Consider the following 27575-nt stretch of genomic DNA (forward strand, 5'->3'; position numbering starts at 1 on the left):
ATTACATAATAAAATTTTATTTACTTAAATGAATCGTTTTTGTATTTAACATTTTTTAATTTTAATATTTCATCCAGCCCATAAAAAAATTTTTCTTTCTCATCTGGCCCGGGGCAAATTCTGTTGGCCACACCTGCTCTATCCACTGTGCCACCACCGGTCAGACAAAAGAATTTACAATTTTTTTTTAACATGACACATGATTCCTTTAAGACAATCATTTGAATAGCTCATGTTCTAAATTATAGTTTTTTAATTTAAAATTTGACATCCAGTAAGGCCAACAGTTCATGAATTAAGTGCCACTGAAAAGGTAGTTCAATACTCAGAGTTCCCAAAAAGAGGGGGCATACCATGCTATGGTGGTACCCCCTGGGGAAACACCAAAGTTGGTCAGGAGGCAGAAGAGGAGGAGAAACTATGGGGAAGGATCTTTATTATGATTTCCACAGGATACAATGGGTGAGATGGGGTAAGCATCCTTAGGATTGGCTAGTTTAAATAATGCCATCAGTCTTTGGTGATAGAGGCAAGTGGACAGTGGTCCCAAGAGAGAGACTGATTAAGGAGGTGATCAGGGTAAGAGCTCTGGATTAGTTTGTTTGTATTTTTTAAAAAGCATGCTCATGAGCTTGTTGCTTCCTCTCTCTCAGAACTGGCTAAACCTGAGAGGGGCAGTCCCTTCAGGATCAGCAAAGACCAGATGTGGACACCATCAGGAATAGAAAAAAACATGGTTATTACAGCCTTTGATGCCAAAAAGATGAACTTTTCTCTGAACATGAGAGGGCATGCAGGCAAAACAACAGTTTCTGCAGCTATCTGTATACACTTGCTACTATAAGACAAGAGCTATTGTGAGGATGTGGCTAGAGCAAAGAGTGAATTTAAATACTCTACATAGTTTTATTGATGGTTATATGCACTGACACCACAAAGACTTAAAGATTCTCTAGACACCTTAACATTCTATTCAATTCAGTGATAACCAGAGCTTGAATCACTTTCCTTATGAGGCACATGTGGTTTATTTTGCTTCTAGATATATCTTGCAGAGTCTTTGCTTGTAATAATTTCTAAAGAGGCAAGTATCTTCTATCACTTCTGTCTCAGTTGAGCCATCGCTGTTCTTATCTCGTGGTGTAACCTCACCGCTTTCTTGGATCCTGTAGCTCACTCCCTGCTAGGTGAACTTGTCCCCAAACCTCTGTTGGTAGCACCATGAAATCTGACACAGATTTCTTTCACTGCTGGATGACAACTTGTTTCTCTTAGTTTCCCTGGGAAGGAAGGACATGGATAACTGCAGTGTAAGATTATCATACATCAAAAAGTACTCCCTCCTGCTCTTTGTTTTGATAAAAAAGATGAAACTCAAAAACCACACTTTGAAATAACAAAAGGATCACTTGACCCAAGCCTTTCTCACTGACTTTAACATTTATTTACTTTTTAATGGACCACAATATCCAGTATGAAAGCTGGAAGTTGCAGCAGATTTATGAAATGAGTCAGTGTTTTTGTCTGTTTCTTTTTTATTTTTTAGAGGTACTTATAAGGTTCATTATGGAGACTTACGTATGTTAAGTCTTCATATTCCACTCTGGGAACTTACTAAATTTTACTTCAAAGAACTGGCGAGTCAAGTTTTCTCATTAATATTTGTGAATTAAGGACACCAGGGGTATCTGCTGTCACTGAGTAAAGCCATGTGTCAGTTAAACCTCTCTGCTTGAGAAAGATTGAGGGCACTCTTTGTGTAGTTGGGATTATTGACAAGATTTGCTTTAGGTCAAGAGTTGGAGAGCTGTTAGGCTGAGAAACCTCAAATATCATAACAAGGAAGGACAACATCCTCATTAGAACTCCCAGTTATCCACAGGTATTTACTTTTATGTATTTTATCTTTCTTTCCTTCCTCATTACACTTTCTATGCACTGTACAGTTGATCAGTATGCTATTCAAAGTGTAGTTACTGCAACTATACAAGACTGCTCATAATAGCTTTGGTTATAATAATGCAAATTGGAAATAATATAAATGGCCACATGACTTCACCGTAATGTAGAATACTGTGTAGCTACTAAAAAAGATGGGATAGACCTCTGAACACGAACTTATAAAAATGCCCATGATTTTTACTTTATTATAAGTTTTGAAATGCAAATTAACAGGAATAATAAATAAGCCATAACTACATGCAACAACATTATTGAATTTCATTAACAAAATAACTGAAAAAGCTAGATATAAGAAAAACATATAATATAATTCCATTTATATAAAGTTCAAAAACCAAGCACAGCTAATCTCTGAGGTTAGAAAGCAGGTTAGTGGTTATGTTGCAGACAAGGTGGTTTGTGATTAGAAGGGGGTGTGTGGGTGGGTCCTTTTCTGGTACTAGTCTTGTCCCATTTCTTGATCTGTGTGTTGTTTACCATGCACATTCATTTTATAAAATTTTCTTATGCTGTAAATTTATGAATTATGCCTTTTATATGTGTGTTATACTTCTATATGAATTTTATTTCAAAGACAGAAATTTGAATTTTGGAAAAAAGTAAAAGACTGGGTCAGAAAACAAAGTGACTTTCTTAGATGGAGTCAGAGATGTGGCCAGCCAAGAGCATGAGCTAGATTTCTGGGGGAATAGATTTCTAGAGGAATGCTGGTAGGTTACAAAGCAGGCGGCGCAGGGGTGGGGCCACAAGGTGTTCAGATAGAAGGATCGTCTTCTAGTTTATCTTCAGCTCTAGTTTCCTTACATCTATTCTTACAATCAATTTTTCAGAAGCCATGTTTAAAATGAACTAAACACTGATATTGATAAAGGGCACACACATTTATTATTGTTATCCTTATTTTAAGGAGCTGCAGTACATCTCTGTACCTGAGACCAGTGAGTTTCACAATGCCTGCTTTGATTAATCATTTTCTTTTTCCACATGAAGACATGAAAGTTGTATGTTTTCAAGTGGTTGAAATGCTACCTCTCAAATCCAACTATTTCTATGGATTTTTCTAACAATCTTTACCATAATATACTAAAATAATAGTGATGATGATGATAGAAGCCACTTCAGTTTTATGAACATTTTTAGTGAACCAGGCCCTGTGCTCATTAAATGCTCACAAAGCATTGTATTTAATCTTCTAGTAATCCAGTGGGGGAAGCATTATGATCATGGCCCCTTTTTCACATTAAACACTGAGTCACACATCGGTGTAATAAAATTGCCCAAATTCACAGGTAGTCAGGTAGAAGCAGAGCCCTGCTTTCTGACTCCTGACACACCTTGTCCACTATGGAGGTCACTAACCACATGTGACCATCGAGCACTGAAGTGTGGCTAGTACCACACTTCTCAATGGTGTGAGAAATGAAGTGAGAAAGTACCAAATACACACTGGATTTTAAAAATTTAGTACTAGAAGTAAGAAAAGTAAAATATTTTATTAACCCTTTGATAGTGGTTCCATGTGGAAATGATACTGTTTTAAACGAGAGAAATAAAATGTATAACTCTTTGCCATGTCTTGGCTGCCTTAGGTAAATGAGAATATCGAGTCCCAGGGATGGACTCTTGGGTCTCCTGCTCTGAGGTGAGTGGGACTCGGTCGCAGGTATATTTGAAAAGCTTCCCCAGGATGTCTCCCGCACTGCCAGGGCAGAGATTCGACCTCTGGAGCCCCTAGCCTGTGCCGTGCTGCTCACACAGCCAGACTCGGGCCAGCCCCTCATGTGACAGAGACAGCATGGGCGTGGGAAGGGCAAAGAGCTGCAAGGCTGTTGGCCTGAGCAGCTGTGAAGAAGGCTGACTTTGTGGATGACACCTGTAGATCCTGCCAAGTCACGCGTGTTTTTGAGACAAAGGGAGTTAGATTCTAACTTACATCTCATCTGGCCGAGAGGGGTGGCAGTCCATTAAACCAGTCTGGGACAGGCAGGGGTCACTTTGTGCTTGACTGTTCTCCCATATGGCAAGGTTGAAAGTGTTTTAGTTATTGAACTGTCCAGTCTATCAAAGCAGGTCAAACCAAGAGGAATCCTGTAAACCACTGGGTCAACTTCTCTTCGTTGCCAAGAAAATAACATTTTATTCTGAGTCGCATATCTTGCTAGTGGCATGTGAGTTTGCCCATGAACAGTGCATCCTAAGTGATAAAGCTGGGGTTAAGGGTAAGGACTGGGGTATAGTTATTACAGGTTCAGGAAAAATGGAACTCTCACCTTTTTGCAGGGGAGCCGGGAGCCAAAGAGCGCTTTACTTTAGCATTGAGAAGTCACCTATAGATTTATTTTGATGCAATTTGCTTTCTACTAATAATTTATTTGTGGGAGAAATAGCACTTGGAAAGACAGGACACATTATACATACCAATGAGAAGACCCAGGGATTTTCATTTTTTTTCAAAATGTGTTTTATAATGTTCACTTATCTATAGTCAGCCAGAGCTGCACTGTTTGGGAAAGCAAGGAGAGAGATAAGGGGTTTTACAGGGAAGGTTTATATTTGGTGGTTTGTGAGGGGGAACAGAAGGGAAATTACAGGTTGAGAATGAATGTGTTTATGCATTTAAACTGTAATTTTCTTTTAAATATCAAATATAATGGATAATGCACATCTAAAAGCACTTTGCATGGAAAAATGATAAAATATTTGAACGTCAACATTTTATTATGAAATAATTCTTTTACTTTTCAAAGTATATTAAATGTTGCCCTTTCACGGTGGACTGCAAGGAACAACAGAATGAATCCCCTGGGTAAAAGGGCACTCCGTCAAGAGAGTGAGGCCTAATGTGATTGCCCCACAAGGCAGAGGATCAACCGGCAAAATGTCGTTAGACACCTAACCCAGAAGTTGTTGAGTTCAATAAAGGCCTGTTGTTGAGTAGCCTTCCCTGGGCAGAGCAAGCTCAAGCCAAGTCCAGGGATCCAGGAATGCAGATGATGCTCTCGTCCTTGAGGAGCTCTCTGTCCTGTCTGGGCTGTGGGGAGTCAGACCCATAGATTTTTGGTACGTGACAGTGCAGTTATGGAAAGATGCAAAAAAAGATGTGGAAGGGGAGCTTGAGAAGAATTCAGACCTGGTAGAGTTTATTCTGATTTTTTATAAATCGTTGAGTGTGTTAGTTTGCTAGGGCTGCCCATAACAAAGTACCACGAACTGTTAGTTAAATAACAGAAATGCATTGTCTCACAGTTCTGGAAGCTGAAGTTCAAGATCAAGAGTTGGTTCTTTCTGAGAGCCATAAGGAGAATCTGTTCCTTGCTGTTCCCCTAGCTTCTGGTGGTTTGCTGGTGATCTTCGGCCTTCCTGGACTTGTAGATGCATCACTCTAGTTTCTGCTGTCACTTTCACATGGTGTTGTCCCCGTGTGTATGTTTGTCTCTGTATCCAAATGTCTCCTTTTTATAAGGACACAGCAAGAGTGGGTTAGGGCCCATCCTAATGACTTCACCTTAACCTGATCATCTACAAAAGCCCTATATGCAAGGAAGATCATTTCACAGGTACTGGGATGGGAACTTCAACGTCTTTTCAGGGATATAATTCAACTCATAACTGGGAGTTCTGCAGGTATTGAAGGGAAGGAGGCTTCTAGGTAGAAATGACAGTATTAAAGTATCGAGCAATTCAGTACCTCCTGGTCATCTCAGGCCTTCTGCACTTTAGGGGTTGTGTTGGGAACCCTCAAGCAGCATTCTTGGGGTTTCTTGCAGGAGGATCAGGGAGCTTGTTTGATGTTTCTGATATTCTTGTCACATGTTCTCTCAGTGGCCCACCTTGCCAGTGTGTCTTTGATCTCATTGCTCTCATGAAGACCTGCTTCATTTACCTTAATGATGTTTTTTACCTTGATGAAATAATTATTTTTTCCCTTTATGAGGGCAGTTATCAAGCCATTTAACTCTTTGGTTATTTTTGTCTTCAAGTTAAAAAGTACAAATGCTGGTTTCCAACATTCTAAATATTCTTCTATTTTCTTTTATTCTCTTTCCTGATCAAGATTCATTTGCTGTTCCTTGTAAGATCATTTTAATCTACCCTCAGCATTTTTTTTTTATTTTTAAGAACAAAATTCAGGAAGCCCTCTTATTCTAAGACTAATAAAAACAGAAATAAATTCACTTAGATATAATCTAGTTAAAATAAGGGCAAAAAAGTCAGAGGCTCTAAATCAATAAGAGACTGATGTACCCAGATTATGAAATTGACTTAATGAGTAAAAGTACATGCTAGAGTTAGGGAGTGAAGACCTAGTTCATGAACAGTGAGTTCATTTGTGAATATTGATGTGTATGGTGACTTGTTTCTCAATGCAGACTTTCAACTGCAGGGTCTCAAATGAGGAATACTTGGATATGAAGAAGCCTGGTGGTATTGCTAGGTTAAATCCGGAATGAATTGTGAGAGACATTGTGTTTTCATTTGACACATAGTAGAGTCCCCACCTAGGGTCTGATATGCATATGTTGGATGTGAGGTGGTCCAGGTGAAAAAGCTTTTGTTCTTGTATAGGACTGACAGATGTGTGTGTGTCCATATTTAAGCCTCACATTACCTGGATGTCAGCACACTAAGTTTGATGTCTTAGCGTCTCAATCAAAACCAGTGATACAAAGGAAAGGCTCCCAAGAGGCAATGGATTCCAAGGGCCCCATACTTGGAGGGACTGTGGAGCCACAGTTTAGAACTTTTCCATTCCCTGACGTACACTGAAACTCACAGTTCACTCCAGTCACCCACACCTCTAGTCTTAATACTTGGAATGCCACAGGGAAGTGGTGTAAGAAAACAACTGTGATTTTTTGTATTTTTCTTTCTATCTAATATTGCTTGACAAGTTTTTGTGCAGAGACTTCTGAAATTCTAAAGGCTTAATATTTCCAAAGGCATTCTCGTCAGGCAGCTTGGCGCACCAGGACCTAGACTGTGAGCACAGGAGTTGAGCACACAGTGCCGTATGTGGCCCATGCACTCTACACGGATTCTATGCTCTGGTAACAGGGGCGCGCTTTTCTCAAAGGTGTTTGTGGGGGAATAATGGACACCACCCTGGGCCCTGGGAGGCTCACTTGCTGTACATCCTTCAAAATGTCTTCATAGCAAATTCACAACCACTAGTTGAGAAGTGTAGTTACCAAAAGTACAAGGAACTATGAATAAAGACAATGACATAAAACAACTTTATTTCTTCAACACGGGTCTCAGTGAACAGGCAGGGGAGCCTGGTGTCAGCTGCTGACTACCTGCAGGTGAGGCTCATTTTGCATAAGAGAAGTGAAGTACTCTAAAGTCCTGGATCAGGGAAAGGAAGCCAACTGGCATTTTGTGCACTGATTATATAACATCTATTATTCTAGATACTTTATTTATGCTCTCCTATTGAATGTCTTAACCAATATGTTAGGTGTGTCGTATTTCCCCCATTTTATGTGTACCAACAAACCAAGCACAATTCTCCTCCAGTGAGGTGGGTGACAGGGGTGGGGGTGGCCAGCTAAGGGAGCCCTGGTCTCTTCAGGGTCTTAGCCCAAGCTTCCTAAAAGGATTTTCCCCACTGGTCCTATGTTGGTTTCCTGAAATTTCATTGTAATATCATCTCTCTAGTTTCTGCCTTTATAACATGAAATATGGACATATAGAAAAGAGAGGAACAAGTCCTGTGCATTACAGAGGAGGAAAAAGGAGCGGAGTTGGGAGCTGAAGATAATGAAAACATCCTTTACCAATTCCTATTAAGCAAAAATTGGTTTTGACCTGAGAAATGACTTCATAATCTGGATTTTTAAAAATAAAATGCAAAAATATTAATATCCCATAAAATAACAGTTACCGTATATTAGATAGAACTAAATTAAATTGCCAATATTTAGCAATTTTTGCCCCCCCCCCCCGTACACATACAATTAGCAATTTTATATGGTTCACCCTAATAGTTAATGACTTCTCAGTTAGGAACTACAACACTGGGTTTCTTAGCTTGATCAATGCTCATGACTTCTTTACAATGAAGCTGATGGTAGCCTGAAGTTACAAGTCAGGTGTTCACAGCTGTCTGGAGTTAGGCTGGAGTTCTGAGTTCTGAGTCCAGGCCAAAGTGGTAGAGAGCAGGGTAGGTTTGGAGAAAGGACATTTGCCTTGCAGCACATGACAAATAGGGACTTCATTATTTCATTGAAGAGCCCAGTGATCTCTATGTCACCAAATTAATGGACTGCATCATATTTGTCCTATCAGAAGTACTCAATAACCTCTATCCTTCTAGAAAAACTCTATGTTTTTGTTTATGATGTTATCATGTTTTGTATATTTTTGTTGTTTACTTTTTACTTTTCTTCTCGCCTGGTTGGCGGTTCCTTTCACACACACACACACACACACACACACACACACACACACACACACACACACCCCGCAGGCCCCTTCTCCACACTTCCATAAGCCTCCAGCTTAGCCAGTCTCCAACTACTTTCTATTTCCTCCTGGGACTATCTTATCAACACACTCGTTTCAGGTATATGCATAGTTCCTAAATATTTATATCCAGAACCCTGTCACTTCCTCGTAGCCTAGATTTACATATTTAAATGTCCACTGGACATCTGTATTTGGATATCCTCTAGGCCCTTAAAACTCACTGAGTCTAAAATTGAACTTGTTATTTTTTCTTCCAAGTCTAACCTCCTCCAGTAATACACTTAGTTAACCCAAGCATCACCATCTAGTCCCTTAAGTATTTTCAATGCTTTTCATTTCTGTTTATTTTACACTCCATCATGGTTGTTACTTCTTTTGTACAAACATCCGTCATGTCTGACCTGTGCAGATATAGTAGACTCCTCTCAGGACTCTGAATTTACTTTATTCCTTCTAATCGTTTCCCCACCACCAGAAAAAAGAAATATAAATATTATCATGTGTAATGCTGGTGGTTGAGGCCAGGCAGATTTGCATTGAATTTGGGCAGACAGTAGAGGAATTGCGGAATTGGGAAGTGTCAGGCAATATACCATTCATTGGAGGCTCACAAAGACAGGCAAGTGAATAAACAAAGGAAAACCTGCTTTCCACAGTGGAGGGCAAGGGATCAGAAACACCATACCTCCCAGTAGCGGGGAGAGTGATCTGTGAGACTCACCCCCGAGGGAAAGCACCCATAGCCTTACATAGACTATAAGCATGGGCGCTGCCGCGTGCTCCGGCACTAGTCAGGCAAAGTGCTTGCAGCCGGTAAACCAGAGAGCAAGCCTAACACAGCTGTTTTCCCCACATCATATCATACTTCTCTCCTTTCAAATCTTTCAGTACCTTCCTGCTGTTGTAATGTCATGTTCAATGCATACCAACATTGACTCTGTTGTTCTGCTAAGCCGCTAATAAAAACAGCTAATGCAAAGGTCCTGGGGTTAGGAGATACCTTCCGGATTCCTGACAGTGCCATTTTTATCTCCTACATTAGCACATGCTGTTTTCTCTTTCTGAACCTCTTCCCTCATCCCCATTTCTTTTGCCTGGTTGGCTCCTTATTTTATACTTCAGGTCTCTGGTCTCACATTTCTACAAATCAGTCAATTCATCACATGTTTTTGTAATATTATATACCTCCTTGTTATAACATTGATTACAGTCAGTATTTTATATCATTCCCTTTAAAATGATAGGGAATTGAAGTTTATAAAGGTAAAGGAATGTATCTGTGGTGGTGCAAATTAAAAATGACTAAAATTAAAGTCACACCCCAACTGCCAGACTGTCGACCTCTTGCCTCTTGCACCTCACCATGCTGGTTCTCGTGTAACACTCTATGAATCAAGGCATTGATAGCACCATCCCGTAACCACACCTGGGTCTATAAACTCACTCACAGTCTTTAGAGTTTTCATTTTGCGTTTGATTTTAACTCAGACTTGATTTTGTGAGTTCCCCAGGCTACATTTGACTAGCTTCAAATAAGAATAAAAACACCACATAGAATTCATGAGGAAATTATTCAGTGTAGTGGAAACAATATTATTTTATGTTTTAGTGCATATTGTCATCCATTATTTTTATAATTCTTTTTATTGCCACAGGCCAGGGAGGGTAAATTACTGTATACAAGTCATGTTTATCTAATTGCAGTCATCAGCTTGAAGTGGAATTTGTTTTAAATTTTATTTATTGATTTGAGAGAGAAAGAGGAAGGGAGAAGGAGAGAAACATCAATTTGTTGTTTAACTTATTTATACATTCATTAGTTGATTGTTGTATGTGCCCTGACCGTAGATCAAACCCATAACCTTGGCATACTGGGATAATGCTCTAACCAATTGAGTCACTTGGCCAGGAAAAAATGGAACTTTTTATAGTTGGTACAAGTACTTACTTGTTTCTAAGTTCAACTAGAAATTTTAATGAGTTTACAAATATGGGGGTGGAAAGGACTGCGTTCTTTAAGATAACTGTAATGCTGATAGCTGAGGTAGGCAGGTTCACAACGGATTTGGGCAGATTGTAAAAAAAACTACAGAGTCAGAAAGCATTGGGCCATTCCATTTAATAAAGCCTCACAATGGTAGAAAAGCCCACAGGCAGGGGTAAACCTCTTCTCTGTCACACAAACAGCAAGAATGGCCCCTTACAGTAGCGGGCAGGCAGTCTGCAATCATTCATCTCTCTGGAGCACAAGCACTCTTAGCCTTACAAAGACCATACACACATGGCGTAGCCACACACTCACGCACCATTCAGGCAAAGTACTTGCAGTCAGTAACCCCACGAGCAAGTCTAACACAGCTGCCCCACATTTCACCCCTTTAGGGTTGCTCATCTCACAATAGGTACATTACATACATTATAAAAATAACAATTACAAAGGTTCCCTTCACAGTGTCTTCCTGAGCACTCTCCCCAGGAAGTTAACTGGAGGCCAACGTCCAACTTCCCACCCCACGATGTCCACAAGGCCACCCACTATATGTGGAGGAGCCTGTACAGTCCAGGACCATGTTCACTGAAACCAAAAAGTGTCCTTGGTGTTTCTCTGCAACTGGGTGAGAAGCAGCTTCCTGATGCAGGAGGGTGTCCACTGGAGCTGCCCCCCATCAGGGTCTCATACTGTCCAAAGATGGCATGTCCATCCAACAAGGGAGCCAGTGCCCCCCTCTGGTTGCAGTCCAAGAGTCAGTCTATGATAGACAGCCCTGCTGACTGCAGATCACCAAGGTAAAGGTCCATTACAGGCAACTAGGTTCACATAGGGCCTCCGTCCTCCGTCCTCATCCCTGCTGTCATGGCAGCTCTGAAGATCTGCCCCAAAGAGCAGCACGTGGCAACATTGGCCAACCTCTCCACCTCTGCTCCAGAGAGCATGCTGTCATCCACCCCTTTGTCCCACAGTTGCAGCAAGCCTACCAGGGGCTCAGTAGGTACTCTTTGCTGCTGGGATTTTACCTTCTGAATGACCACTGGCGGGGCTCTGAGTGTGTGGAAGGCAACTTCAGTCCAAGTCTCTTCATCCTCAGAAGAGGAGCTAGAAACGCCTGCTCCCACCAACTCAGAGCGACTCTGCTGGCCCATCTTCTGCGCCCACTTAGGCTCCTGTGACTGCCAGCTCTCAGCTTGAAGCTGAACCCTCAGTTGCTCCTCCAACAACTGCCACTGCCAATGTTCAACTTCTAGAGCAAACTGCAACTCATGGCTTCCTTTTCCAGTGCTCATTCCAGTTCAAGCCATTACTGCTGCTGGGTTTGCAGCTCATTCTGGAGCTCTTGACCTTGGGCATCCCCTCACGGGGCTGTAAAAATACCCAGCCTACGGCCCCCAAAAGGACAGCCATGGGAAACCTTAACAATGACCAGTCCTCTATCCCACCCCTCAAGGGTGGCTGTGGCTCCATACCCATCTGCTTCAAATCCTGTCATCTACTCCAGATGTAATGCAGTAGCCGAAGCCAGGCAGGTCCACATTAGATTCGGATAGATGGAAAAGAACTGTGGAGCCAGAAAGGGTTAGGCCATCCCATTTAATAAAGTCTCACAATGGCGGACAAGCACACAGGCAGGGGAAACTGCCTCTCAGGAAAACAAACAGCAAACTGGCCCCTCACAGTGGCAGGAAGGCAACACGCCATCCGCAATCCCCTGGAGCACAAGCACCCATAGCCTTATGTAGACCGTACACACTTGATGCAGCCACACGCTCATGTACCAATCAGGCAAAGTGCTTGCAGCTGCTAACCCCACAGGCTAGCCTAACACAGCTGCCCCACAATAGCAATGTGTCCAAACAAGGTCTCAGTGACACAGTTTCAATCCTTTTAATTTTAAACTTTCCAGATATAAAATGTCAACCAATGCTTGCCAGGGCCACCTCACTCCCCCTCTCCATTTCTTCAGAAATCTGGTTAATGTGGCATTTCTTTCAGGTTTACTTTCTGTTTTCTGATACTCCGGTCTGAATAAAGACATTAAAAATGGAAATAAAACCTAAAGGTTGCCTGACCAGGTGGTGGCACAGTGGATAGAGTGTCGGACTGGGATGCAGAGGACCCAGGTTCGAGACCCCGAGGTCGCCAGCTTGAGCTTGCGCTCATCTGGTTTGAGCAAAAGCCCACCAGTTTGAACCCAAGGTCGCTGACTCCAGCAAGAGGTTACTCAGTCTGCTGAAGGCCCGCAGTCAAGGCACATATGAGAAAGCAATCAATGAACAACTAAGGTGTTGCGACGAAAAACTGATGATTGATGCTTCTCATCTCTCTTCGTTCCTGTCTGTCTGTCTCTAACTATCCCTCTCTCCGACTCTGAAAAAAAAAAAAAGAAAAAAGAAAAAAGAAAAAAATTTATCATTTGATACATTTTGACATAAACATTCACCCATGAAAACATGATCATGTTTGAGAAAATGAATATAACTCCCCAAAGTTTTCTCATGTCACTGTGGGTCTCTTTCCTCCACCTGTTCCCCCTCCCCATTCCTGATTCCAGGTGTTCACTTGCATGCTTCTGTATACTATAGACTGGTCTCTACCTTCTAGAATTTTATACAATTAAAATAATACAACAGGTACAGTTTTGGGGCCTGATTTACATTCACTTTTTGCAGTCTCACTGTATCACAGATTTTTCACTTTATTGTGGGCTTTTGAGATATGTAGGTATTTTATATATTTATTATTTTAATTATTTTTCTGGTAAAATAAGCATTTTCTAGCCTAAAAAATTAAAAACAATATAAAAATATTTGAAAATCAATTAAAACATATTAAAAGAATATTACTGTATATTCACTGGTGAGTACCCATATAGAATTTTCTATGTTGTTAGAATTACATAGGTTTAAGAGTGTAGAAAGTGTTCAAGAGCATAGGAAGTGTTTATAAGAGTGTGGGAAAGGTTAGTAACAGTGTAGGAAAGGTTTATAAGAGTGTGGGGAGGGTTTATAAAGCCTTAAAATATATATAAATAATAAACAGAAGGTTGTACTTTGCGGATTTTTGCCTATCGCGGGGAAAATTAGGTTCTGGAACCTAACCCCCACGTACATGAGGGACCACTGTATCCCATTGTATGGATACAGCACAATTTGTTTATTGATTTGCCTGTTTGCTAGTGGGCACTTGCATTATTTTCACTATTACAAATAAAGCTGCCATGAAAATTTATGTAATAATAAGCATATGCTTTCATTATTCTTGGCTAAATACCTAGGAATGGAGTGACTGTATCATAAAGTAGGCATAGGTTTAACTTCCATGAAATTATTTTATATTCCTACCAGAAGTGTATGAGATCAGCCTGACCAGAGTGTCATCCTGGGATGCTGAGGACCCAGGTTCAAAACCCCAAGGTCACCTGCTTGAGCACATGGATCACTGGCTTGAATGTGGTATCATAAACATGACCCCATTGTCACTGGCTTGAGCCCTAAGATTTCTGGCTTGAAACCAAGGTTGCTGGCTTGTGCAAGGGGTCACTGGCTTGGTTGAAGCCCCCTGGTCAAGGCATATATGAGAAAGTAATTAATGAACAATTAAGGTGCCTCAACTATGAGTTGATACATCTCATATCAATCTGTCCCTATCTGTCCCTCTCTCTCTCCCTCCTCTTTGCTAAAATAAATAATAATAACAATAAAATATGTATATGAGATTAAAATTGCTTCTCACCATTGGCACATTCATTCTTTAAATTTAACCATTCTAATAGGGATGCCATTTATCCACTACAGATTAATTTTCAATTCCATAATGACTAATGATGTTGAGCCTTTTTTTATGTACTTATCTGCCATCTATATATCTTTGGAGAAGTGTTCATTCAAATCTTTGCCCATTTCAAAATGGGGTTGTCTTCATTTTGAGTTGTAATGGATCCACGTATAGTGTATGTACAAGTCCATGCCATTGAATATTTATTTTTTGTTGGATAGTCCATGTTGCTCAAAATATAAACACAAGTCCAATTTTGAAAGGCAAATATTGTTAACTTTGATGAAATTCATTTTATTGATATATTATTTGTATCTTTTGTGTTGTAGTTAAGATTTCTTTGCTGAACACATGATTACTAATAAAATTTTCACCCATGTTTTCTTTTACTAGTATTATAGTGTGAAATTTTATATTAAGGTCTAAAGTCAAAGTTTGTTTTTGTGGATATGGCTATATTTTTGTTACAATGGCATTTTTAAAAAAGATCTTTTCCCTTTTGAATTGTCTTGGTGTATTTTCACAAATCAGTTAGCTACAAATTTTTGCGTATATATCTGTCCCATTGACTTATCTTTCTATATGTAGGCCAATATCATATTGCCTTGATTACTATAGCTTTATAATAAGTCTTGAAACAAAGTAGTTTAAGTCCTTCAACTTTGATCTCTTGGCTACCACAATGATATTTTGATTACTCTAGATCAGGGGTAGTCAACATTTTTATACCTACTGCCCACTTTTGTATCTCTGTTAGCAGTAAAATTTTCTAACCGCCCACTGGTTCCACAGTAATGGTGATTTATAAAGTAGTGAAGTAACTTTACTTTATAAAATTTATAAAGCAGAGTTACAGCAAGTTAAAGCATATAATAATAATTACTTACCAAGTAGTTTATGTCAGATTTTTGCTAAATTTGGCAGAAGAAATCTTTATAAAACAACTTACTATAGTTAAACCTATCTTTTTATTTATACTTTGGTTGCTCCACTACCGCCCACCATGAAAGCTGGAATGCCCACTAGTGGGCGGTAGGGACCAGGTTGACCAGCACTGCTCTAGATCTTTCATATTTCCACGTAACATTTAGCATCAGCTTGTCAATTTCTACAATAGCAATAACAAATTCCTCGTGAGATTTTTAATAAAATTGTACTCAATCTACCTATTAATTTGAGGAAAATTGTAATTTTAATAATATCGAGTCTTTCAATCTGTAAATATGATATATATCTTCATTTATTTAGATCTTCTTTAAATTTTCTTAATGTTTGGGTAATTTTCAGTGTTTAGACCTCATGTAAATAATTTGTTAAATATCTCTATATGCTTTATATTTTGATGATATTGTAAATAATAATTTTGTGTTAAATATGTTTATTAGTTGTTATTAAATAGACATACCTTTAATTTTTGTATCATCTGTCCAGTAACTTTATATCCTGCACACTTGCTAAGCTTCCTTATTAAATATATTAGTTCTTTGTAAATTCTATCAGCTTTTTTCATAGATGATCGTGTTATCTGAGAATAAAGATGATTTTTCTTCTACTTTCCTAAACTAAATGAATTTAATTTCTATTTTTGCTTATTCCATTAACTAAATTTCCACTACAATATTGAATAGAAATGGTGAGAGTATATATTCTTACTTTATTCCTGATCTTAGGGGAAAAGCATTCAGTCTTTTATAATTAGGTATAGATTTATATAAAGAAAGATAGATATTCCTTATAAGGGTGACGAAGTTCCCTTTTCTCTCACTCTCTTTCTCTCTAAGATGGAAGATTTTATTTTGTTTTGTTTTTAATTTTTATTTAATTTATTGGGGTAACATTGGTTAATAAAATTATATAAGATTCAAATATAAAATTCTATAATACATCATCTATATATTGTATTGTGTGTTCACCACATGAAGATGAATTTCTCTTCTATTCCTAGTTTTTGAGGAATGAATCAGGAATGAATGTTAGATTTTATGTAATATTTTTCTCTACTCTAATATTTAAATAATTTTTATTGACTGTCAAAATTGTGAATTACATTTTTTGTTTTTTAAAACATTAAACCAATCTTGCATTTCTTGTATAAAACCCCCTTAGTCATGATGTATTATTTTTAACACTTGGCTGGATTTTATTTTCTAATACTTTGGTAAGAATTTTTGCATCTATGTCAGTGAGGAATTCATGCCTGTAATTCATTTTCTTCTTATGTCTTTGTTTAGTTTTCATATAAAGGTAATAATGTTGGCATCATAGAATGAATTAGAATGTTTTCCCTTCTCTTCTATTTTTATTGATTGTGAAGATCTTGAGATAATAAGATTGGATCCAAAGAAATTAATCTTCTATAAAAGTTAGTATTGTCTCTAATTGAGTCATTCTCTAACTTTAGTGTGCATGAGAAAAACTTGAAAAAAATTTTTGAATAGACATTTTGATTCAGAAGTTCCAAAATTGATCCATAGTTGGCATTAATAAATAAAAACAAATCTCCATAAGTTATCTCTGTGTTCTGATGATTCTTACTCCACTCAGAGGTTCTCAAAGTCTGTTTCACTGACCACAACATCAGAATCTTTTGGGAAACTTTAAAAATACAAATGTTCTGCCCCCATTTCAGACCCACTAAATCAATTATTCTGGGAGAGAAAGTAAGTGGCAGCCTGCCCTTCAATAACAAGGTGACTCCAATGCACACTAAATTTTGAGAAGTACTGCACTAGGTTAAATAGAGAGAATAAAAAAAAATAAAGATGCAAATATTTTGTATATTTTGTATTATAAATAGAGATGATTTGTTCTGTACTTTTAAAAATAATAATATATATGGAAGATCTGAGAGTGAGGTGAGAGACAAGGTAAGTCAGATGTTTGAGTAGTACGGAGAAGGTATAGATAATCTTTAAGAAATATGGAGAAGCAGGCTGATAAGATTGTTAGTCACTACTGGATATGATTGTCAACCTTTATTAGTGTCCATTTTCCCAATTTGTGCAATCTTCTCTCCAGTTCTGACCTGTTCAAAGTAGAGGGGTGGAGAAGGCAGTTTCTTCAACTTGTACATAGTTCGATTTGTACATATTTTGCCATATGAGTGAAAGGGAAGGAGAAAAAGATGCAGTAGTTGAGAGTATTTGCAAGAGAGTAATGACTGTAATCATGGACCATAGCCTGTGTGCTGTATAAAGAGAGAAATGAAGACAAGAAGAGGATAATAGCAGAAAGAGTTCTGAGATCTATGGATGAAAGGTCTTGATGAGATAGAAGAACTGTTTCAGTAGACACATTTCAGAAAATGAGCTGGGAGTATAAATAATAATGACTGAAAAGAGAAGTGTTTGTTTATGAATTCTTGTGAGTTTTATGCAATAAGAAGCTATAAGTTGTGACCTTGATAATAGGGATTGAAATGATTGTGCCAGATCATTGGTATTGAGAAAGTCTCAGAAAGGGGTGAGTAAATATTCATATGCATATTGAAGTTCTCCTTCAGTAGTGGTGTCAATCATAGTAGTGGGTGGATGAATTGAAAGCTGACAGACAAGGAACAAATCATAAAAGGCAGTGGCATCAGGATCACATAAAATAAAATAGAAGTCATCACTGTCACAGGACAGTTCTGATAGACGCATATTTGTTTTTATACCAGATTGTTTTGAACCCCACCTTAATTTCAAAAATGTATGTCCCTGGTATATCCCAAAGTCTTAGAATGTCTTTTGATAATAAAATATATAATTGTGATATCTATGTATGAGTTCTGATTTAGCCATGCAGTTATAGAAAGTAACAACCAGCTATCTTAATAACTTCCTCATGTTCTCCTATTAACGACAGGAACAAAAAAAAATATTTGCTTTGAAAGGTTCCTACCAGCTCTGAAGTACAAGGATGGAGATTGTCTCTGATGTGCCCTGCTAATACCCATTCTAATTATGTTTTTCAAATCCACAGAGAGTGAAGAAATTTATCAAAGGCAAGTGCTGTCAATTTCATGTATCATCTTTGGAATTGTCATCGTGGGCATGTTCTGTGCAGCATTCTACTTCAAAAGCAAGTAAGACCATTTCTCTTAAGTATTAAAAGGTTACTTTTCAGAGGATGCACTTTGTCTTTCTTTAAGTTCTCAGTCTTCATTGCTGACAGAGGGATCTTGTGCAAATGGGTCCATCAGACAGCTGTATTGACTTAAAATCTTCTGTAGAGTGTGGTGGGTGTGTACAGCATGTGCATGCATGTGTGTATGCGTGTGTTTTATCTCTGAGACACAGAGTTAGTATTCCCCTCAGTGATCATAAAAACTCTATGTTCTTTTACACATTTAGATTACCTGCCAGAATAAAGGATTCAGTGTCTGCCTGTAACCAAGGTGTTAACTGCCCTGTAGAGAGAGGTCACTACTATAGACATAAACATTATCACCCAATGTCTAGACTTTTCTTTAAAAAAAATCTACACTTTTTCTTTCATAGTGTTTTTAACTGATACTCATAAAGATTTTAGCCAATTATGAAATATGAATACTATAAAATCTATTTTAGTTCACCAGTTGGAATCCATGCATATCTCAAATATGCCCTTTACTGCCTTTGGCAAGAAAGCAGAACTTCTGCAGATAAAGGGATTTATTTTTTACTTATAAAGTAGGCTAAAAAATATATACATACATATACATTTTTATAAATATATGTCTATACACATATGTACTTATTTTAAATGAACTTTGATAAAAGTATTTTATTTATGGAAATGGCATAATTTACACTTAAAATAAGAAATACAGATAAAAATACTAAATTTCTCGGTTTCTTGGAAGGCATGTAAGCCTGAATAAGTTGGCACAGATACTGTTCCTACAGCTTATCAGAATCTAAGCCAAAGCATAATTACTTTTCTTTGGAGATATTTTTTTTCTACCCATTAGCTCTTCTAAAAATGGATCTGTTTCCAGATTATAGTCTATGCTACATGTCTGCATGTTGTGTATGTCAATCTTTAAAAAAAAATGCACACACAGATATAAATCCAGAATTAGTAACCATTATTTTTTAATGAACTATTTCAGAATAGCTTTAGATTTTTAGAATTACTGTGAAAATAGTACAAATGGACTCCATATGCCCAGACTCAGTATCTTTTATTACTGTTTTATATTAGTATGATGCATTAATATTGATACAGTATTACTAAATAAAGTTCAAACTTTCATATTGCTTTAGTTTTTACCCAATATGCTTTCTCTGTTCCAGGGCCACACCCAGGATACCACATTACATTTAATGATCATGTCTCCTAGGGAACACTTGGCTGGGACGATTGTTGTTGTTCATTTTCTCTTTCCTTTTGTTTTTCTTTTCTCTTCTCTTCTCTTTTTTGGATTGCTCATTTTATTTTTTTATTTTGTATTGAATTTATTGGGGTAACCTTGGTTAATAAAGTAATATAGGTTTCAGGTGTGAGCATTTATTTTAAAACACTTATTCTTTAAAAAAAAAACAACACTTATTCTTTGTCAGAGACACCTGGCTTTTCATGTCTTCTCTCCAGTCCTTACAACAATGGAATTGTGTGTCACTGCTGCATTTTTTAAAATAGCTGAATTTAATTTTAAAATATTAATTCGTCAAAGCCACACAGTAGAAGACTACAGATGCAATTTTTCTGTTTCTTTTTAATATTTTTTATTATTTCTCAATTACAGTTATATTAGTTTTGAGTATACAACATAGTGATTAGACATTTATATACCTTACAACCAGATAGGATCTTTAAATTTCTTCAGCCCGACTTTAAATCACATGCTCTAAACCATTCTACCATATTGGCTTTTATCATCTTTTCTATAGTTAGTGAAACTACATGGAGGAACCAGGAATGTCATGCTCTGGTGCAACTGGGACACTTTCTATTTATTGCTCAGGGGAGTCTACATGGCATAGTGGTCAGGATTTCCACGTGTCAGCCACGCTGGTGTTCAGATCCTCAGGCTGCCACTTGCTTGTTAGGTATCATTAAGCAAATCATCTCCCACCCCTTATGTTTGGCTTTCTTGTGATAAAATATGGCCCAAAATATATCTACCTTCTAGAATGTGTTAAAGATGAATGGGATAATATTGTAAAAAGGACATCATAGTGTTTAGAAGAGTAAATACTCAGTGAGGGCTTGCTATTGTTAACAGCTACCATTTTCCACTCTGGAACTTAGAGGCTGGTTGACCTGAAAGGGAAGGCTGTGCACTAGTACCTGAGAGGGGTAATCACGCCTACAGGGGGTCACAGGGTCCTCTTGTGTTTGCTGTGTTTAACAGGAAGCCAATTACTGCGAACAAGTACTTAATCACTTATTTTTAGAGTGTAACTTGTAGTCATAACCACATCTCAGTGAAAGACAGATGATCTCAACCTCAAGAATGGAGAACAGCTGGATAACCAGAGGACTTCCATGTTCAGGGGTGTCTATTAATCTCTCCCTCTCTGGGCACAAAGGGGGCTCTGAGATGAACATCTCCTCCTGGGCTCAGTGAGCTGCCAGGGGTTCATGGAAACTGCAATATCAGATTCATTACGAGCAGCTCACAGGGCTGAACCAATGGAGGAATACAATTTAGCGTATAGTCTTTCTGCCTGCCCACTGGAACACCTTTTCTTTTAAAAAATAAATAAATAAGAAAAAGAGAGGAGAATAAAGTAATAATAAAATTTCGAGCCTTTTCCCAGTGGAGTTACAGTTCTCATTAAGAGTAATTTCCTTCTTCCAGTATAATTTCCAGGCAGAGTCTTCCCTTACTTGTCTGTGCCTGAGAAGAATGCCACACCCCATATGAATCGTGTAATCTGTATAGTGGAAACAATGTAAACTTTTATAACACCCTGCATATTATTCTCCATGCTCATTACTGAAAACCTAAGTCGCCTCTCAAAACCTTGGTCAGGTCTTACCTTGAACTTTCCTCACTTCGATACATGTTTTAAGGCTGTTGATATGTGTGTAATTTCTTTACTTCATCTTGGAAACTCCCAAGTTTTCTAGAATTCTAGGACCTCTCTATCATTGCTTTTCAAATAAATTCACTTAAACCTCTATCCCATAGACTGGGATGCACTGTTTCTGGTCAGAGAAAGACAGGAGTTATCTGAAAGCTCACATTCTCTTGGCCGTGCCTGTTTTATTTCTCATAATACCTCAGGTTATACCATGCTGGTTCTTTTTACTTTCTTTTGTCACCCTTGGTATACATGACCTCACCAGATAGAATATTAAGCAAATTATTAGCTGATGAAAGTATAAAGGTATGTAATATGATGAGGTAAAAATGAAGAACACCTTCTTGAATTTAGAGGATTTTCTGAGTTAATTAAACCCCTACAATTCTGAAGGACACAGTGAAAGAAATCCTCATCAGTCTCAATAAATCCATATCTTCCCACAGGAAGTTAACAGAACTTATAAGTGAGCCTTTCAAATCTGGCTGATAAGGCTCACGTGGCAACTCTAAATTCCTGTAGGTTTTCTTTTAACTTTCAGCTTTCACAGATACAAAGTGTGGTGCAGCCTGTAGGAGTCCTTGGTAGACTTTGGAAATGCAGCACATAGTTCAGCTCTAAGAATGGAATGGGATAGGAGAGGAGACATTCAGGAGCAGACACTGGGACAAACAATGATCACAACTGGGAAGGACACAGGAGGAAAAAGAATTGGCGCTACTGGTAAAAAGCAGATGCCATAGCAAAGTGCCCTAACTTGAGCTTCTTACCCTCTGAAGTAAGAGATTTTAGGTCACAAAGAAGGCCACAGAAGGACAGGCAGTGAGCGCCCTGATACCTGCTGTGGTTCTTGTCAACAGTGAAAGTCTTAGTCCCCCAGTTGCTGAAACACAGTTATGATAACAGTTACATTTCTCAAGCTACTCTGACCTGAGATAGGCAGACTTTGGCAAGAGGTCCATGTGAGGCTCTGAAGGCCTGGACTTCTACACACTTGTGTGCAGGCATGCCAGTTTCAGAACTCCCTGCAGGACTGGCTGAGGTCTCCGAAGCTGCCTGGCATCCCAGCTTTTATCCTGCGGCCCAGCCCTGCTTCCTTCCCTCCGCTTTCACAGGCATCAAGCACAGAGCCCTCCCAGTCCGAGTCCTGCATGCTCTCTTCTTCTCAGGGTCTGCGTCCCCAGGAGCCCCACCTGCAACGTAACAAATAGTGTTCACCAGTGGACTTGTGAGAACAGGTGGTCCACAACTTGCATTTCATTTCTTCTGAATAACTGGGCCAGAGAAACTTAAAACTCAGTGAATTATACAATGTTACTACCGACCAGCTTTGCTGGCTAGTAGGGCTCATGTTCAATGCCTATATCTTTTCTTCCCCAGAACAACTGTTTTCTAGGGGGTTATTGGGATGGCGACCCGACTCTGCTCGTTTGCTCTGTTCGCTTTTACTGGGGAGAGGGGCCGTGGGCAATATCGTGTGTGCCTGGGAGAGAGGAGGGGTGATGAGAGAAGGAGGCAGGTTCAGAGAGGAAAGTACCGAAACATTAGTGAGTTGGGACTTGAGTGGAGAGGAACTAAAGGAAAGGAAATGGTAAAAGGATTTAGGAACTGTAGTCAAACATTTTATGAGGACAGTTGCTTTAGAAATTTATATTTCCCAAACACTGAATTATAGAATGGCAGAAAAGATAATATTTCTACTATGCAGTTCTTAGGAGAGTAATTGGGTTCTTAACTCGGTTTCAAACCCCCTCACACTGCTCCATGGTGAGTTACTCAGGTAGAACCTTCTGATCTACCATTTGCTTCACCAGTGAGTTCCTGATAGGATTTGGTGGCTGTAATGTGCTTCTAAAATTTGCGGATATGATTGGTTTATTTTTAACAATAGGCTGCAGATTAGCTGTTAGGAAGTAGATAGATTATTCAACTGGATTGAAGCAACTAAGAGTACTACAGATAAAATTCCCCTCCCCCAATTATTGAAAAGATGAACAATTATTAAACAGAGTACATCTCATTGGTGTTGTGAATTCAAAAAAAGTAATGATGGTCAGATGCATGGAAGATAGCATTTACAAGCTCCATTTGCAGATGAGGAAACTGAAGCTCAGAGACGGTTAGGAAATCAAAACAAAACTGATGGGTGGCAAAGCTGAGATTCAAATGCCAATCCCTCTGGTATCCGAGCCAAACTCTGGGACTGCTGCCTGGCTGGGAAGCCTCCCTGCTCTAGCTGGCGTGTGCGCTCCACCCAAGCTCTGGCCCCGTCAGGGCTTGGTAAAGAGGCAATGTCCAGGCAGATGATTCTGCAGAGTTTCTTTGTTTACTTGTTTTTGTTGATTTGTTTGTTTTGATGCTGAATCTTCTGCTCATAATTGCCGTAAAGCTCTTGGGAGAGAGCAGTAATAAATTTGTTTCATCTTGCTGGTGTAGCCAGCCACGAATGATCCAAACAACAGTTACCCTGCATATGCAGGTAAGAGTACTTCATTTGGAGTCCAAAAACTGAGGGTAGTCTCATCCTTCCCACTGGAAAGGGGCAAGTGGTTTGCCAGTTCTGAGTGGTAGTTACGGGTATGGAACATGTGGCCGTGTTGACTGGGTTCAAACTCAGCTCTGCCGCTTACCAGCTATGTGAATGTGGGCAAATAATTTAAACTCCTGGCCTCAGTTTTCTCATCTACTAGATTAGTATAGAATTAATGCTTCGCCACACAAAATTGTTGTGAAGAATAAGGGAATTTGAATTGATAGATGGAAAACACTGGAAATGATGTTTGGCATATTGGATCTCTTTAAGAGTTACCTATTTTAGTTTTTTACAAAAGCTTTTACAAAGAGATAAGGTCTTTATATGAAGGACTGATGATAACAATAAATGAGCTATTTCTAACCTGTGGAAAAGAAAATATATGTGTATAGTACATATGCCAGCCATGCAATCAAACTACACATATTTGAATTGTACAGATATAAATGTAACTTTGAAAGTGTGTTACACATGGCTGTTAGGTCTAAGCTTCACTTTTTCCGTTGGTCACTCCTTCAGAGCATTTCTAGTTCTTTGCAGCTGACCTCTTGCATCCTTGGGGCAAGGGAATGCATTATGTTTCTTTCTGCCTTCAGGGTGCCATTGGGTGTGAGTCTGTTGGCAATCCTGGATAATACTACCTTCTCTCCAAATCGGAAGTAATTCTTGGTGGAGTTGAAAACGAGGGAAGGATTCTCTTTGTTATCAACGTTTACTCAGCTTTAGTAAATAGCAAATATTGATAATGGTAATGAGTGAAACTCTAAAAGTATGCCTGGCATAAGATTATGTAACTACTTACCCATTTATTTATTTAAACCTGCAGAAAACAAGCTAAACAAATTCAAGAGCAGCTGAAAGAGCCACAAAATTGTAAAAACTACAGTCTCAAAGCATCCAGCACAATGGTGAAGTCAGAAAACTTGGGGAAGAGTCATGTCCAGTTGCAAAATGTAAGTTACCCGTCTCTGCACCTCTCCCCACAGCCCAGCACAATGCTCCCAGTTCACAGAGGAATGGGGAGCCTGCAGTCAGACTTGAATATATTATATTTTTTCAGTATTTTGTAATTTTTTTTGTTAAACCATCTTGCAGTTCTATCTGTGCACATGAATGAGTTTGCATACTGATGAAAGGGAAAAATTAAATCTCAGCTCTTGTTACAAAAGATAATATAAATTAGTCTCTCCAAGCAAAAGAGCCTGGGTTGCCTGTTCATAATCATTTACTGAATCCTTACTTTGTGTCAGAGAGTGTGCTAGGCACCAGGGATACAATGTTTTCTACCATACAGGGATTAATTTATAGAAAGACATGCAAACCCCAGAACCAGAGTTGTGTAAATTGAGATTGTTGATATTGCAACATAAACTGGAGAGGAGACCAAAGGGAGGTGAGGTTCCGGCAGCTGTGGAGGCTGTCTCTTAACAAAGTCAGTCCTGAGCTGGGTTTTGAAGAATATGAAAGGTTTCTCAGACTGTCAAAGAACAAAGACAAGAGACTACAACAAAGAGAAAGAATAAAGTCACGTGATCCTCAGAATGCGTGCTCTGTTAGGTGGCGCCTCCAATGAAAAGGGAGAGAGAGAAGCCCAAGCTGTGAAAGGTGGGAGGTGAGCTTTATGGTCCCACAGTCAATACTTCCTAACAACAACTGGAAGTTAAATGCAAACTCTTCGACTCTTACATCTTTCTAAAATAGTTTTAATCATTTCTGAGAAATACTGCAAAACACTAAATTAAATGCAAGTGAATAACATCTAAGACACACTGAAATATTCCTCTTGGGGTAGCAATTCTGCCCCCACACAAGATTGCACTTCCAGATTCTCAGGCACAAAATGAAAGAACAAAGGCCACAGCATAAACCTAGCACTTCAGTATAACAGGCAATCACCCAAGATGCCTTCCACCTCTTCAAATGTGTAAATCACCGGGAATTTATACATCATTTGTGATTCTAAAAAGTCATTACCCAAAAAGTTACCATTATGTTGGGCATAACAGATGTACTTAGATGTTTAATGTGGAATTCATAAATCAGAATCACTTCCTAGCAAAGTTTTATTTAACTTGTAATTATGGCTATGCATAGAAATTGTTCTTTTCTAAAACAGAGAGAATGCTTTCGCTAATGACTCCTAGTGAAGATTATCCCACCACCTTAAAACAAATGCAGTGATGGAAGGCTACAATTACTTAGCCACAGGGCCGGACAAAGATAAACAAAGCCAGATAGCCACTGGTTCAAATAATAAGGACAGATTGTGATCAGTAATATACTATTGCCATAAGGCAGAGGGTCCAGAGTGAACTGAACTCAACTTCAATTTGAACAGAGGTGACTGGATATTGTAAAGAAAGAACGAGGGAGTAAGGGAGGGGAAATGGTGGGGGGTTAATAGAATCAGGGAAGTGAAGAATTGGAGGTGGTCAGTGTAAATACGATTAGGCCAGCTCTGTCTGTTAGCTGGCAATTGTTGAATTTAGGACACTGTACTTTCACAGAGCCAGGGAGACAGAAGCTCTGTCCTTCTTGTTGATTCTGTTTCAAAGAAATTGCTTTCAGGTCCTCTACAGATGTTCCTGGGTTATAGGAGATGCATATATGTCTCAGAGTGACAAAGGAAGATTAAGATTTATAAGCCTTTTTGTAAATGCTAGGAAAGGGAGGTCAGGGCCCATGCGCAGGTGTTGGCTAGAACAAACAGTAAATTCTTTTGGAGACCTTGAGGTTTCTATGTGTTTTCAGGCAGGCCCATTAAGTGGGGGGGAGGGTCATCCTAGGGGTACAGCCTTGAGCTCTTAGAAGCTGTTCCAGTTTACTCAAGTCTTTTTGTGTGCTACTTTGAGCGGGTGAGGGGCTGAAATAATTTGTACTGAGAATCTGAAGTGTTTATAGGCCTGCACTGAGGCCTGAGACTCAGAGGGACCTACTGGGCAAATGAGTTTGTGGAATTTGTATTTTTTGAGTTTGCTCACTTTTATTGTTAAAAATGGCGCTGGGCAGCCAGGTATGTGCCTGCCCTCAGTGCAGGGGAGTTGATTGCAAACTGCAGACTGCATTCCTGCTTGGGAGGGGCCATTGTTTTGCTAATGTTTACTGGAAGAGGGGTCTTGGTGGGCCTCAGGCAGTTTTGCAGGGAGAACAGAGAGAATGCAGAGTGCTGAAGAAGCCAGTTTTTGCAGAGAGAGAGAAGGTGTGCAGATGGGGAACCAGAGCTGAGGGGCTTTGAGAGCTCCACTGAGACTGGTGGGGCATTTGATTCTAGGAAGAACCAGAGAAGATTCTCCTGGTTGTGCAACCAGAGAATGCGTCATGCTTTGGGAGCCCAGAATGAAAGGGAAGTGCTTGTTTGCTCTTTGGCTGGTGCGAGACTTTAATAAAGGAATGGCCCACCCTTTTTGGGCTCCACTATTTCTTTACTGTCTTCCCAAATCCAATGTGAACCTGCATGGCCATGACAGTGATGGCCACTGACCTTGTAGGTCCTGTCTAAAGTTTGGCCAAGAAGGGCAACTTTGTCAGTCTCTGCATTTTACAAGGTTGCAGCAAAACACACCCACAGTTTTGTAGCCTTTTTTTTTTCCCTACTAAACATACAGTTAATAGCAGTTCCTGTCTGATCTATAATCTTCGAAACTCATTTTGGGGATAGCATAAAGGTCCACAAAGTGGTCACTACACAATTTTCTCATCCTTTACCTCCTAAGAGACATTCATGTTCTTTCCCAGTTTTTACTAGAGAAACTATATTAAATCGAACTTCATGACTGTGCTCTTCCTGTCCTTTATTTACATCTATAAGAATTTTTATAAGTTTATTTGAGCCAAACTATTGACAATT

General features: G+C 39.0%; 1 protein-coding gene across 4 annotated transcripts in view; it reads left to right on the forward strand.

Moving 5' to 3' along the window:
- The window catches only part of NRG3 (neuregulin 3), a 1209406-nt gene that overhangs the window by 1146064 nt on the left and 35767 nt on the right, over positions 1-27575 (forward strand). For all 4 annotated transcript variants that reach the window (XM_066349570.1, XM_066349572.1, XM_066349571.1 and 1 more), the window contains exons 5-6: positions 18164-18266; positions 24555-24681. In XM_066349570.1, coding sequence (XP_066205667.1) covers positions 18164-18266; positions 24555-24681 — 230 coding nt within the window. The remainder of the gene's footprint in view (positions 1-18163; positions 18267-24554; positions 24682-27575) is intronic.

The sequence above is a fragment of the Saccopteryx leptura genome, chromosome 9, assembly GCF_036850995.1.
Source record: "Saccopteryx leptura isolate mSacLep1 chromosome 9, mSacLep1_pri_phased_curated, whole genome shotgun sequence".
In the NCBI taxonomy this organism is placed as follows: Eukaryota; Metazoa; Chordata; class Mammalia; order Chiroptera; family Emballonuridae; genus Saccopteryx; species Saccopteryx leptura.